Raw genomic sequence first — 16,166 nt, forward strand, 5'->3', positions numbered from 1 at the left:
TAGGTATAGCCATCCCAAATGTACATGACTTTATTTATTCAGAAGACATATATTACTTTAGAGCATTTCTCAAATCCGAAATACATTTTTCAAAACATTGTTCAACCTCCACATCATCAAATCAGTTGTGCACAACATAAAAGCAAATTTCTTATTGTTTTGGACAAATTGCAAATGCTTTGATGCAATCATGCAATTGATTATGTACAGTTTTCTGCTGTTTGCTACATTATTAATTGCTTATGTCATTTTCATCAAAAGACATGGTTATAATGGTTTCTGCTGAATAGTCAAAACATATAGAAATTAGTGCATTGCATAAGTCATGGCAAGCAGAATGAAGCAGATTTTTTGTCATAATCTGTTATTGAGAGTAAATATACAGTCTAGCTTTGTTATTTTGTATTTGTTCTGTAAAATATGATTTATTCAAAACTACAATGTGTGTAACTTTTTTACAGAAAAAAGTAAAGGTGTAATTGTGAATTCTGTCCAATCTCTTGCACTCAGTATTTCACATAAACAAATGAGTAACTTCATACTTTTTAAATTGAAAAAGTGCAGCCATATTCATTTATAATCATCATCATCAAATCTGTAGCCATAAAGGTCACATCAGAAAATACTGACACCTATATTTGTGTACTTTTGTTATATTGACAACATGGCTACACATTTTGACTGTATTGTTTATGAACAATGAATAGCACAAGGACTTTTTGATGGGACTGACATGTTCACTAATATAAGCATTTACTTTTGAGGGATGAACTAAGGGGCATTCTGAGGTATTTGTATACATGTTGTTAGCGGGTTTGTATGTATATATTTGTTTAAGTGTTTAATATATCGTAATTCTTTCTTTCTTTTTTGTCCACATCTCAATTAAAACATTGTGTGCTCCGGTCCTGTTCTTGCAGGTTTTAGTTTTACCTTGGTTCTCCCTTTTTGGATAAACTAAGGATTTTGACAAATTACATGCTTTGGCAGTAAAAACCATGATGTTGTGCAGTTTGTACAAATTGTTCTGAGAAATGCACACATTATTTTGCAAATGTTAAGAATGATTGGAGAAATGCTGTAACATGTAAACTATATATATATACGGGTCATGAGGGTTAATTTTTTTATTGAAATGTATACATCATTTGTAAGCTGAATAAATAAGCTTTCCATTGATGTGTGGTGTGTTTGGACAATATTTCTGGCCAATATACAACTATTTAAAAATCTGGAATCTGAATGTGCAAAAAATAACAAAATATTAAAAGAATTGCCTTTTAAAGTTGTGTAAATAAAGTCCTAGCCACACATATTACTAATGATAAATACATTTTTGATTTATTTATGGTAGAAAATATCTTCATGGAACAATATTTTTCTTAAAGGTCCCGTTCTTTCTGTGTTTTTGAAGCTTTAATTTAGGGTGGCCGTACGTGCCATTCTTCCCGGACGCATCCCCGGAAGTCGTATTTGTTGACCGCATACGCCATTCAGTTAAAACCAAAAGATATACAATCGTAGTTTCATTCTTACCTTAAAATGTAAAGGTTGCTTTTCTGTAATAATAATAATAATAATAATCCTATATGACGTATGCGGCCGACAAATACGACTTCCGGGAGACGAACACAAAATCCTGGACGGGATGCGTCCGGGAAGAATGGCACGTATGGTCACCCTATTTAATTATGTTTACAGTGCGCAATATAACATGTTATCATGTTTTTAATGTGTAAAAAAATTCGGTATTTTTCACACAATTTACTTATGTGTATAGCGCAGTTTTCACTGTCATAAAAACGGGCTGATGTCTGCCTTGTTCTATAAAGTCCGAGTATCGAGTTCTGATTGTGTAGTTTGTTTAGTGTGTTGTGATTCGATAGCAGCTTAGCTTGCCGTTAGCTTAGCTGGCGACTGACGTATTCCTGTGGGCGGAGTTTAGTCAAAAACTGTTCTACTGACGTCATTAAAGCAGGAAGTAGAGGGCTGTAGTCCAAACCGTTCGCTGTATGCTTTGAAAGGTGAATTCTGTTAAAGAAAATATATCACCTGTCAGGGAACTTTGAGCTTTATCATTTACAGGTATTATTTATGCTATTATAGCAACATTACACACTAACAAGGGTTTAAAAAATGGGATCAGAAAGAACGTGACCTTTAGTATCCTAATGATTTTTGGCATACAATCAATAACTTTAACTCATGTATTGTTGGCTATTGCTACAAATATACCCATGCGACTTATGACCAGGGTCTGATATAAACGCTGGGCCTTATATTGTTATTATTTGACAAATAATTGAGTTAAGGAAGAAGTGTTCCTTCATTACATTTGATTTTATCATGAAAAGTCCATATCTATTAATAGTATTCAGTTCCAGGTGTGCTCAGAATAGCATGGGTTTCATCCGATGCTGTGCATGTGATTAATATGGACGAGTCGACATCAAGCTGTGTAAACATAATTAGTTATTCATGGCTGAGCAGAGAGCCCCGAGCCTCAATTAACCCCAGACTATGGCAAATTCTCTTTCTATCTTGCGCTTTCTCATTTTCACCGGCCTATCATCTGATTCTGTCCTTAATGACCATCGCTTTTGTTTCCTCGGGCTGGCCTGTCCTCGCTTTACACGGCATATCGCTCTGGCTGGGTGGGTCCGCTTTGTGAATTGGACCGAATGGCACAACAGCTGCACGACTGATGCATTGAACGTTTATAGGGAATAATGCGGGTTGTGATGTGAATTTGCGTTATATCCGTTTTTAGGTGAAATGGCATCTCTGTTTTGGCAATCTTTCATAAAGAATAGCCAAGGTTGTGTTTTTCTAGTAAAATGTAATGCAATTTGGCCCCCTCAACTTATTCCCTGTTATAACAGGACTTATTTTCTTGTAAGAAAACTGTGTTCATCAAATCATTTCATAGGGGCTGTAGCTAAACCACATGAAATTGTTATAACCCCATTTCGTCTAGTTGATTTTCAATTATTTATACTAGGAGATGAAAATACTTTCAGCCATCCGTCCACACATCTCTCCCATGGTAAGACAACATGACATCTTAAAAATATTGACAAACTATCTATCGAACAAATTGAATCTTACTGTCTCCCAACAGCTCCTCGGACATTAGGCCATCCTGCCTGTTTCCTAACACGAAGGCCAGGAACGACAGAATGAGCGCGTCCATGATTCCCATAATGGCCAGGATGTACGCCCAGCGTACTGAGCAAGCTCCGATGGTGTATTTATCGGTTTCTTCTCCGCACATCCGCTTTACCTCATCCGCATCCCAGCCATCAGGATATATCATACAGCCCAGCACCAGACATGTACCTGTGAGAGAGCAGAAGTAGATGGTGTGAGATATCTCAGCAAAAAGCAATCTTTCTATGCTCACACAGCATGATAAATTGCAGCGTTAGAGGTAAGGATTGGGAAGAGATTGAGCTGAAATGCAAACAGTCATTGCAGTTTAGTCTGTTTGGCTGTGACATGGCTGATGGCTTAAATGAATGAGAGAGGTTATCCCGGACAAGCCCCCAATTTGTATTCATGTACACACACCATTTTGGTTTTCTCACTACTCTTTTGCAGAATGTGTGCACAAAATGGGACTAATTTCAGCCCATTTATGAGATGACAGGCTTGCGAGACCAAAACCCACTTTTAGATAAACACAAATGGGTGTTTTCAACTCTTAAAATGATGTAAATATTTATTAAACGGCACCGACATGTGTGCAGTCTGCAGCCTCCCAACCAATTTGGCCCACTGCTCCATTTATTTTCATTTGTTGTTTGAAAACGACACCAATGTTACCACTAAAATGTGTATTAAAAATTGATTGACAGGTCTGGCTTAAAGAAAAATTAACCTACCACCAGCCACACAATGTTGTAAGCGCACTTGGCAAACAGAAGGGGGGTTGGAAAAGGACTTGATGCATACACGCAAGATAGTTGGGGTCCATTTTGCAAAAACACATTCATTTTAAATTACCCGATGCCACTATGCGTCAGGGGGCACACAACTTTTAGACCCAAACCCACTCGGGTCTGAGGTTGGACCTCGGGTTTTCGGATCTAAGTGATCCCGTAAAGCAGAGTCCTGCAACGGGTCGGGTACCTGGCGCCCGCATAAAAGTGTCTAAAACGGGTGGATTGTGACATTCCTAAAATTAACGGGCGGATAATTAACTCTGTGACTCACCACCACTGCGACAGTGCGCGACCTTTGTTGATACTTCTCGTAGCCTTGTTGGAGCGAGCATTGCAGGAGTTGCATAAAGTTTTGCCTTTGATAGCCGGAAGCTGGGAACGTCTTCTCTTAGAAAGCATTTCGAGACGAGACTTGTAGGAGCACAGCAGGGGTTGGTAAGGTATGTTGTATTTTTTCTTGTTCTTTTTTTTATTAATAGGTCTATTTCTAGACCTAGGTCTAGGTCTATGAGACACAGTCGATCCCTTTAAGTCTAAACTTAAGACATTCTTCTTAAACAAAGCATTTAAATAAAATGTCACGTAAATGTACCTATCACGCAATAGTTATTTTGTCCAGAACAAAGCATTCACATAACTCATCTGGGTAATATACTTATGCCGCAATAGTTAGCCTGTCTGGAACCGAGCAGATTTTAAACGAAAATAATACTGTATGACACTTGCATCACATGTGAACGGCCCCTACGCTAATAGGATTCTGTTTTTCTCTCCCTGTCTCGTCCTCGACCCTGAGGACAATGAGACAAACAGACCCAGTTCCTGATGCTGTAAAGGTCAACACACCACTGATCTACTGACCGTACTTCAACTTGATGCCCAGCCGATGCCTGACCAGCGCCCACCGGCTGAACCAGTTTAATCCGCCTACCCGTTTCATATCCCTGTCGTGTTTATATATATATATATATATGTATCTCTCTCAAGCGTTTTTCTTCTCCTAGGAGTTGTCCCACTCCTAGGAGTTTTCTCCTAGAGGGGGTTTTCATCCCATGGACAGTCAACCAACATTGGCTTTACTTAGCACTTTTTTGTATACGTTACATTATTACTACGCTATCAATTCGCTCCCTATTATGGTTTATTATTAGCCGCTGTATTCCGCTTCTTATATTATCTATCGATTTTTCTGTGTTTTCCCCTACATCTATTCATGTAAAGCTGCTTTGAAACAATTAACAATTGTGAAAAGTGCTATATAAATAAAATTGAATTGAATTGTAAAGTTATCAGGTTCCATAGCCTATTTAAGTGCCAATGGTAGGCTACTTGAATGGCGCAAAACAAAGCGCACTTTAGCCTTTTTCATTAGCCCATTCATGACCTGTTGTGATGTTGAGAGAGGTACGAGATAAAACATAAAGCCCTTTAATTGGAATGATTTTAGCGTGTGTGATTTATGCGGGTACGGGTCGGGTAACGGGCCAAATATTAACGGGTCTGGCTGGGTGCGGATTAAATTTTGATATACAGGTGACGGGTCGGCTCTGGTGCTGAACTTTGCGGGTACAGGAGGGAGCGGGTCTCCAAAATTGGACCCGTGCAGGACCCGTGCCGTAAAGACCTCTTTTTTGGGATTCCCCAGCCTAGGGGACTACATTATCATAGAGACATAAGAATAGGCTGGTATACTTGCTTAAACATCCTGGCACCAAGTTTTGCACAGGTAGACATCACTCACGTTTTTCTTAGTGAATACATTTTTGCAATTATGTTCGGTGCAGAAATTACGTCACTATGTGACATGACTGTAATTAAAGATGCTGAGTGTGATAATCTAAAACTGAACATAGTCATCATAGACACACACACACACACACACACACACACACACACACACACACACAGACATATGGTAAATGCTTATAACTAATAGAAAGCCATCAGCATTTCCCCTCATTTCACATCCTCTCCCAGGACCTGCAGTACTACGTACCATCTTATAAACTGTTTTATATTTCATTTTAAAGTAACATATGCACCAGAATAGATTGTGCAGAGAGCTTCCTTGTACTGTACTGTGTCTTTCCTCATAGATTACACTGCGGTAGCATCATGAGGGCTTTGATTTTGCTGGCAGCGCACACTCATGTGCTCCATCTGGGTCAGTGAAAGTGCTCGGAATGTTAATGCTGTCACATCCGAGATGTGTTTGTAGATAGAGGCTATAAATAATCCCTTTAGCAGAAGAATTCAGTGTGTGAGACCGCATGTTTCCATGCAGAAGATATGTTGTCAGTTCCCTTTGTATATCTATTTCTCATATCATCATGTAATCACAGGCAAAGATTTATTAATGAAGCTTTGCATCAAGGATTGGGAACTATCCGGAACATACAGGTGCTGTATGTTTTCTGGAGTGTAACGGGATAGGTAAAGGTGCATTGTATAACTGTTAGGAGGATCTCTTGATAAAAATGCAATATAATATACATAAATATATTTTCAGTGGTCTATAAAGACATTACATAATGACGTATTGTTTTTGTAACTTTAGAATGAGCCATTTTTATCTACATAATCTGTGGGTCCACTTCGCTATTTCGCGCTGTCATGTTTCTACAGTAGCCCTTAATAGACCTAAACTGCTCTAAAGAGTGCGTTTTGTCCCTACGTCGTCTCAGACGACATGTTTGTCCTGTGGCAGCTACCATAGCTTAGCAAATTAGCAGTTATGCTAATTTGAAAACCACGCCCACCGGGGGAAAACTATCCAATCGTCTCCATTGACTTTGTATTGCGAGAGGCTGCCTCTTTGTCATTTTTGGCTTATAACAAAAAACAGAATAATGCTGTGTGAAGCTGCTGTGTGACAAGGTGTACAGCTAACAAGCTAAAAAAAACAGAAATATGTTTTTATAAGCTGTCGACTCCAAAAAACTAGCATTTAAATACACAAAAGTTCATCGCCGACTATGTTTCCCTCAAGTGGGCGTAGTTTTAATAATAATAGTACTATGAAAACTTGCCTTTTTCTACTTGTGTGTCTTTAAACAGCTTATAAAAACTTATTTCTGATTTTTTTTTTTGGCTTGTTAGCTGTACATCCTGTCACACAGCAGCTTTTGGGCATTATTCTGCTTTTTGTTATAAGCCCGCAATGACAAGGAGGCAGCCTCCCGCAACACAAAGTCAACGGAGACGGATGGATTGTCCCCCCCATGGGTGGGTGTGGTTTTCAGATTATGACGCGTTGCGCTCTGTCTCTATGCTTTTTGAAAGGGAGGGGTGAGCTGTGGACTGAGCTGTTGGTTGCAATTCGCAATCTCACCACTAGATGCCACAAAAACGTACACAGTGGACCTTTAAGCTAAAAATGACAATTCTGTCATCATTTACTTCCCATCCTGTTTATTGAAAATCTTCCTCCTTTTGCCGTTGCTCTCAAATCTTATTTGCGTGTGATGTGATCAGTTATGAAATCAGTTGTGTGTTCCTGTAGCTCCTGTAACTGGTAGAGCACTGCATTTGCCGTGTTAAAAGTTCACAGGTTCGAATCCCAGGGAACATGCATACTGATAAAATGTTTTGCTCGAATGCACTGCAAGTCGCTTTGGATAAAAGCATCTGCAGTGCCAAATGCATAAATGTTAATGTTATGAATTTGGTTTACTTGACGTCAAACCTCATGCAACACATTTTGTCATGTTATATTCAAATATATGTAAACGCGTTTGAGAGTGAAAATGACTTTAATGTTTATTTTTTGTCCTTTTAGGGCTGATAAGCTCCCACATTTGTATGGAGCTAGTATTTGAAGGATTGTATAAAAGTGGATTCTTACGCTTGTCTCCTTTTAACATCGCTTGACTTGGCATTTGCCTGATAATGTCTGTACATGCCAGCCAATCGGAGAAGAAAAAGCACCAGGGATGATAAGAAAAGGAGACAAGATGGATGGAGAGAGGGAAGATAATGCAATGTTGAAAGACTTCCCGTCGGTCTTTCTTTCTCTAAGCTGCTGTTGTCTGTTGCTTAATGTATTGTTAGAGCAGGAATAGAGCAGCGCCTCAGGGTTTGTTTTTTGCCTGAGAAGGACGACTTCTTGTTTTCCCAGCAGTGAAAAAAGTGAAATGAATGGTAGGAATTCATAAAGCAGATAAAAAATGAAGAGAGTGAGAGAACTACTTTAACTCTTTCCGAGTTAACTCGTCAATTAAGAGAAAACGCTTCCCTGCCAATTACAAGTTTTTCCGGCAATCCATATTTCCGCTATGATCCATCAGATGGCGCTCTTAACCAACTTTTAAAACCTGGAAGCAACCCCTTTTTGAATGTGTTTAAATGGACACTCCACTTTTTTGAAAATATGCTCATTTTCCAGCTCCCCTAGAGTTAAACATTAGATTTCTTTATCACTTTTAGCATAGCTTAGCATAATCCATTGAATCCGATTAGACCACCAGCATCGCGCTCAAAAATAACCAACGAGTTTCGATATTTTTCGATTATTTAAAACTTGACTCTTCTGTAGTCACAGAAAATTAAAAGATGTGATTTTCTAGGCCGATATGGTTAAGAACTATACTCTCATTTTGGCGTAATAATCAAGGACTTTGCTGAGTAACATGGCTGCAGGAGACGCAATGATACCACGCAGTGACCGAAAATGATCCCCTGCTATTGAAAGTTACTAAGGGGACTATTTTCAGGCGCAGGGTAATATCATTGCGCCTGCTGCAACCATGTTACAGCAGCAAAGTCCTTGATTAATACGCCAGAATGAGAGTATAGTACCTAGCCATATCGGTCACTTTAAAAAAAGGCACTGCTTTTTATGTTGCTAGGCAATCACTGTATCAACTATAGTGTGAGCGTTAAAGAAATGACATTCAGAGCGCTCCTGCAAAAAATGCGTTCGGTGCGGATAAACAGCGTGCATAACGCTCACTGCCCATTCAAAAAAGGCGCCTGCCACTGCCATAAATGCGTTCTGTGTGATCCGCCCCTTAGAAGATAGCTGCCTATGTAGGCAGTAGACACCAAAGCTATTACAGAGCTAAAAACTCACATTCACACAAATGCCAAAACCTAATTTAGTAATTATTATTTCAATGTATTTTTGCAACCGAATGAAAATGCATTAGTGTTAATGCAGCGAGATCAATTCGCTGTTTTACCAACTAAGGGAGATTTGTAGACGCTCCCTCAGGTGACAAGGTAAGTCATAAAAATGAGAAGATTACATTTACAGGCCTGTGTCTTCGTGGAATGGTTGGTTTATCAGCAGGGCCTCCATCACAGCTCAAGTAGGCATCTCTAAAATATTTAATCAACATAAGTCTAAATACACAGTGATCACCTTAGTTCTGCATCCCACACGCAGAGAGGATTATTATAAGCATTATCTGTTATTTAGCTCAGGAGCGCGCAAGTGGATTCTGGTGTCGTTGTGTCTGACCTAGACTCTCTTGAGGCCATGAAGGATCGCAGGAATGATGTAAAAATGAATTTAAGATCACTTTCAGAAATAGGTTAAACTACAATTAATATCATCCAATGAGTATGGTGACATCTCCTTATTGGTGCATATTCAACTTCCTGTTTCCGTTACCCCATGAAATAAAAATATTTTTAATCAAAGTTGTTGTGTTCTGCGTGTCAGCTTTGATGATATTTAAATGTTTGTATATCTAAAAGCCTGTTTACACCAAGAACAATAACTAAATCATTATATTGGCACTCACACCAATGAACTGTTTGGGTGCCGATCTTTTATTGTTTATCAGCTGGACAAAAATCCCTTTGAAAGTGATCCCAGTGATATTGTTCAACTTTATTAATCCTATCGCTCTTGTTGAATTAACTATCAATCACGTTTCTGTCTGTAACGCAAACTAAATAAAATAGTCAAAGACAAGCTCTTTTGATGTGCATCAACTCCACTGTCTGTCTGCGTATCCTTTGTTTTTAAAAAATAACTTGCTCCTGTTGTCTATTAGCCTATTTGTCAACCACCACATGACCTTGTGTGTGGACCCATGCTGTGCTTTCATGCATGACTGAGGGAAGGCAAATTGGGGTTTATCCTGCCTAGGACAAACATCTGTGTCACAGTCTGTGACTGTGTGAATTAAGCCAAGACTTAACATGATGGGGATTCTGTGCACAGAGGCATATGATAAATATAACAAGGCCGGTTCAAAGACCTTGCGAATTTAAAATGTGAAGTTGCAGCGTAAGAGCATAGAAAAAATAATGTTACCGTATAATCCTAAAACTTCTAATTTCGCAGTTTCTCAGAAGCCTTTTATCATAAAGCGCGAGTTGCACGCCCATAAAGTCATGTGCTTCTTCTTCATACAGCGTGAGCTGCATGCTCATAAAGTCAATTTAGGGTTTTATTTAGCTATAATAAGTGAAAAATCGAATTAAATAGATGTTTAGCTTTTTATTCAATTAGTCGATTAATTGAGGACAAAAATTGTACGATTAATTGATTATGAAAAATTAGTTAGTTGCAGCCATAAAAAAAACATGAGGGCAACTTCCATGTAAGGGGACCTGTGGTGTATGTAGTAATAAAAACAATACAGTTCATATAAATTCACTTTATACACCACTGATAGCATAGTTATATATATTATATTGCATTTCCGTGAAGTTATCCTTCTAAAAGCTATACAATGCACCTTTAAGAGTTTTGTCCTGTAAAATTGGGGGAAATCTGCATATTGTGCACAGTATACTGACTTTAAGTAGCTAGATAGAGATATGCTGTTTTTAACACGACGAACGAGGCATATCAGAAGTTTATATTTGTAATATATAAGATATATAACGTATACTTAACCAGAAAAGTATAAACTACTTTAAATAAAAAAAAACATTGCACCTTTTCCATTAATAATAAATTAAAAAGGAACCTAAGGAAAGTCTAAACCAAGGAAGCTGTCACGCCCTCAACAGCTGTAAGCTGGCTCTGAATATGTGCCATGACTGGGGCCTGAAATGAGTTGTCATGGAGACACTCTCTGTATTGTAAGTCTTGTGAGGTGTTTGATAAGTGAACATGGGGATGTTATTTAACTGCAGTACTCCTAAGCCCCTCCCACCTGGCAAACTGGGACCTGTCAATGTAGCGGCACTGAAACGAAGGGCTCTCTTTGGTAATATACAAAAAGCAATTCTAGTGTATTGCTTTCTGCAAATTGCAGTCTGAAGTGTACACCACAGATTGCAAAAAGCAGGTCACGTACTGTACTACTAAGATCACATGGCTTTCGAGATCAATGTGTAAGCAAACAAATACACTTAAAAAAGATTTTTAGGCTGTTTCATATGCTTGGGTAAAATATGGACAAACCCAACCACTATGCTGGGTTGCTTTAAAGGATTAGTCCATTTTCCTAAAAAAATCCAGACAATCCACTCACCACCATGCCATCCAAAATGTTGATGTCTTTCTTTGTTCAGTCGCGAAGAAATTATGTTTTTTGAGGAAAACATTCCAGGATTTTTCTCATTTTAATGGACACCAACACGTAACAGTTTTAATGCAGTTTAAAATTGCAGTTTCAACGGAGTTTCAAAGCACTATAAACAATCCCAAACGAGGCATAAGGGTATTATCTAGTGAAACAATTGTCACTTTTGGCAAGAAAAATTCAAAATATGCACTTTTAGACCACAACTTCTCATCTATCTCCGGTCCTGTGACGTGCCAGCGGGACCTCTCGTAATTGCATAATGCCGTGGAAAGGTCACGTGTTACATATATGAAATGCACATTTGCAGACCATTTAAACAATAAACTGACACAAAAACATTAATTTGTATCATTCCACATACAACAACGTTGGAACGGTCCTCTTTCTCCACATTTGTAAACACTGGGGCGGAGTTTCACATACGTCATCCGTGACCTCTTGCCCTGATGAAGTATTGCGTGAGGTCGCATGAGTGGAGATGGACGGGAGGTTGTGGTTTAAAAGTGTAGATTTCTTCTCTTTTTTGTCAAAAATTGCAATGGTTTCACTAGATAAGACTCTTATGCCTCATTTGGAATCGTTTAGAGTCCTTTGAAACTGTAATTTTAAACTGCATAAAACTGTTACGTGTTGCGGTCCATTAAAGTCCATTAAAATGAGAAAAATCCTGAAATTTTTTCCTCAAAAAATATAATTTCTTCCTGACTGAACAAAGAAAGACAACATTTTGGATGACATGATAGTGAGTGAATGGTCTGGATTTTTTGAGGAAAATGGAATAATCCTTTAACCTTTGATTGCATGGGTCGAATATGTACAATTTCTAGTCTATTTTAAGAAATACTCCAGCAAAATATCAAAATTACCCCATGATTTACTCACTCTAAAGCAATCTGAGATACAGATGTCCATCATCTTTCAAATGAGCACATTTGGAGTTATTTTTGTAAATGTCCTTGCTTTTCCAAGCTTATAATGGGAGAAAACAATGATCACTCCTTTCCAAGAGGTTAATAAATGTTTTTTGCGGGTAATAGATGCGATCTTGCAAGAAAAATATACCGATTTTAAACTTTATAAACTGTAATAACTAGCTTCCGTTAACAGCGCCATATTGGACTAGGTATTATAGTTTATAAAGTCCAAAATATGGATATCTTTCCTACAATATTGCATCGATTACCCACAAAAGACATTGGAGACATGTGGATTACTTCTGTGATGGATGAATGCACTATTTTGGAGTTGATCCCTGTCCTCTCCCACCGCAAGCCTGAAAAAGCAAGGACACCCACCAAAACAACCCAAAATAAGCTCGTCGGAAAGATGATGGATCTCGGATTGCTTGCTTTTATTTGCTTAACGCATTGAAGCCAAATTTAACCTTATGTCCAAAACATGTCCTTAATATCTTAAAAATGGTTTAAAATGTTAACTTGCGACCTATTTGCCATATCCATATTTGTTCCATATCCCATAATTCTTTGGGGGTGGTGAAACAGTAAAGGTGATTGGGAACAGGTGTTGCAATTAATTACTGGTGAGAGCAAGCACACCCGCCAAGTATGGAAGGAGACCAAATGATTGTGCCAAAATACATATTTAACAAGACGACGAGAGACGGTGACTATGAACTCCACAGGATAGGCATCAAGCTTTTAATGTACAGTAAGAACAACACATTCACATTCTTCAACTACACCCACCGAAATGCCACAGCGGGTGTTTTTGGATAGCGAGCAGCCTGTTTGTGTGTGTACTTGGCTTTATGCAGTATTATGCTATTTCCTCGTCCCAGTTGGATACCAATAAGTTTTGAATTGCTCCCCCTCAGGACTGGAGTTTCTTTAGCGTGTGATGTTTAGCGTGTCCTGCCAAATTCAGCTCTCGTCTCTAATCTGTTGTATAAACAGAGCTCATCTAAATTCAGAGACGGTCGGTTTCTCTGACTGTTTGGCTGCAGAGTTTCTTTGAATATTCTACAGATGTCGTCTTTTCTTACACGGTGTGTGCCGAGCGTTTGATGTTGGCTGATGGGATTGTTTTAATATTCCTCAGATGTGGCACAGAGAGGAACGCTTCATCCTCGGTGTGCTGCAGTATATGCACTGGATTCGCTCTGTTCATACAAGCAGATGATTTTCATAGTAAGAGGTTCTTGTCTGTGCAAAAGTCACCACTGTAAAGCTATGGTGCTGTGAAATATCTCTTTGCAGTTGCTAAGGTGTTCTAAGTGTGTTGCTATGCAGCTCCCGTGGTATTCAGGGGTACGTCAGTATGGATTTTTCTTACCCACAAGGGAAATTGTTAGTCTAATTACTTAGAAGGATAATAACAAAGTTTGATATGCCAAAGTTTAATATTCTGGGTGAGAGATTTGTACAAAGTAGGATGAATAGTAAAAGTGACACTGGTAAGTGACATTGATGTAATTTTATTAAGGTACAAAACTGTACCTTTTCCTCGGTTTTTGTATGTTTACAGGAATATTAAACATAAACAATGTTGTACCTTTTTGGGTACATTACTTTACTGTACCTTTAAAGGTACAGTTAACTGTTTTTAACTGGTACAAAATTGTTCCTTAAGGTGCACAATAGGTCATTGGGGTATAATATTGTACCCCAAAAAGTTGAAGAATTCAATGTGTTGTACATATTCAATGTAGGGCTGCCTAATGACTAATCTTTTACAGAATAAAAGTTTTTGTTTACATAATATATGTGAGTGAACTGTGTGTATAATGCTGCGTTCAGACCAGCCGCGAAAGAGGCGTCAAGCACGAGTGATTTCAATGTTAAGTCAATGTGAAGACACGTTGACGCGCGTCTGGATGTCTCGTGGCGCGAATGAGGCGTTTAGCGTGGTTGACGTGATTCCACCTCATTCGCGCATTCGAGCATCGTGCGAATGGCGTGGCAAACGCGTGAGTTAAAAAATTTGAACTTTGGTGGAAAAACGTGCAACGTTAACCAATCAGGAGCTTGCTCTAGGAGTGACCTGATTACAGATAGCGAGCGGACTCGCAGAAGCCCCTCCCATGACGTGAATTTACGTGTGAATCTCTCGATGACTAGAATTTCACGCGCGGCTTTCACACGTGAATGAAGCCAGTAAACTCAGAATGTTGAAGCGGTAGACGTGAATTTGACGCCTCAAACCCACAGTAATAATTATGTACATACTATTACACACACATGCATGTATATGTTTAATATATATTTGCTTGTCTACATTCAATTTTATGTCTCTATTGCTTGTTTATATCCAATACGTGTGCATTTTTATATATATATGATTATTGTACACATTACACACATAATAAAAAAAATCTGCAAACGACTACATAGATGTATGTTCTTTTTGAAAGTTCACTATTTTAGATATTGTAGAAAAGATTACAAATATGACAGAAAAAATATAATTTCATATACAATTATTTGTTTGTACTCAACTAAAGACATCAATATACCTAGGATGGCAAGGGGCGAATAAATTCTGAGAAAATATTCATATTTGGGTGAACTAATCCTTTAACTACTACTGTACACTGTAGGAAAAAATTGTCAAAAATTGTCTCAATGTCACTGGGGTGTAAAAAGGTCCTAATATGTTAGGTATAGATATGTATACACCTGATAAATACACCTGATAAATGTTTTTACAGAATAAAAGTCTTGACAAAATATTTATGCTTATGTTGGTTACATTTTAACTGAAGATGTTCTGCATTTTTCAAGGTTTACTGCAATATTGTATACATTTCTTTTTTTTACTGTATGATGATACCTACAGTAAAACCGTATAAATTTATATATAAATTTATTTATAAATATACATTTATTTGTTCTAAAAAAACACAAAGGAAGATATTTTGAGAAATGTTTGTAACCAAACTGTTTGTGGACCCCATTCACTTCCATAGTAAGAAAAAAAGAATACTGTGGAGGTGAATGGGGTCCGCGAACGGTTTGGTTGCAGACATTTCTCAGGGTATCTTCCTTTGTGTTCATCAGAACAAAGAAATTTGAGCGGGTTTGTGGCAGCGTGACAGTGGGTGAATGATGACAGAATTTTCATTTTTGGGTGAACTATCCCTTTAAGGTTCTAATATGCACTATTTGGTACCAATATATCTCTGAGGTCTTATATGATTTGTTTAGGTGCAAAGGTGTATTTTTTTTAAGTGTACCACCCTAGAGACAGCTAGGGATCATTTAAAACATTTTCTAAATCACATTTTCAAAACAAGACACAAATGGAAGAGCACAACACTTGCTGTAATTGATGTTACATCTCCAGGAAGTCAGATTGAAATTAAAGACAACAAGCTGGGAAGTCAGTTCAGAGGGGAGACCTCTGCTGTGCCCCGGCGAGTGATTGCATTCACGTGCACACAACTCTTGGCACGTGTCAGGCAGAGACTAATTATGAAACACTGTATATGCTCACGGACGCTTCGCAGAAAAAGAGGAGGGCTGAGAAATGTGCGGTTTCCATGACAACTGCCAGAGAGCTGTTTTCAGATAAATTATAGACTGCATGCAAACTGTGCCTTGTGTGTTTATGCAGGTCAGATATGTGTGACAGTATATCCAATGTTGCCATCAACTACAAATGCACGATTTCATCATTCATGCAAATGAAATTATTTTATGATTTGGCACTGGCAACAAAAATATCATGTCTGTTAGCGTTAAGAGCAATGATCACAAACTGAATTTTGGAAGCA

At 38.2% G+C, this 16,166-nt stretch overlaps 1 protein-coding gene across 1 annotated transcript in view; it reads right to left on the reverse strand.

Annotated features, from left to right (window-relative positions):
- Window positions 1-16,166, reverse strand: part of lhfpl3 (LHFPL tetraspan subfamily member 3) — a 40,283-nt gene that overhangs the window by 1,378 nt on the left and 22,739 nt on the right. The window contains exon 2 of the mRNA XM_055190642.2: window positions 3,109-3,339. Within this exon, the coding sequence (XP_055046617.1) occupies window positions 3,109-3,339 (231 nt within the window). The remainder of the gene's footprint in view (window positions 1-3,108; window positions 3,340-16,166) is intronic.

This window comes from Misgurnus anguillicaudatus, chromosome 1 (assembly GCF_027580225.2).
Source record: "Misgurnus anguillicaudatus chromosome 1, ASM2758022v2, whole genome shotgun sequence".
NCBI classification, from domain to species: domain Eukaryota; kingdom Metazoa; phylum Chordata; class Actinopteri; order Cypriniformes; family Cobitidae; genus Misgurnus; species Misgurnus anguillicaudatus.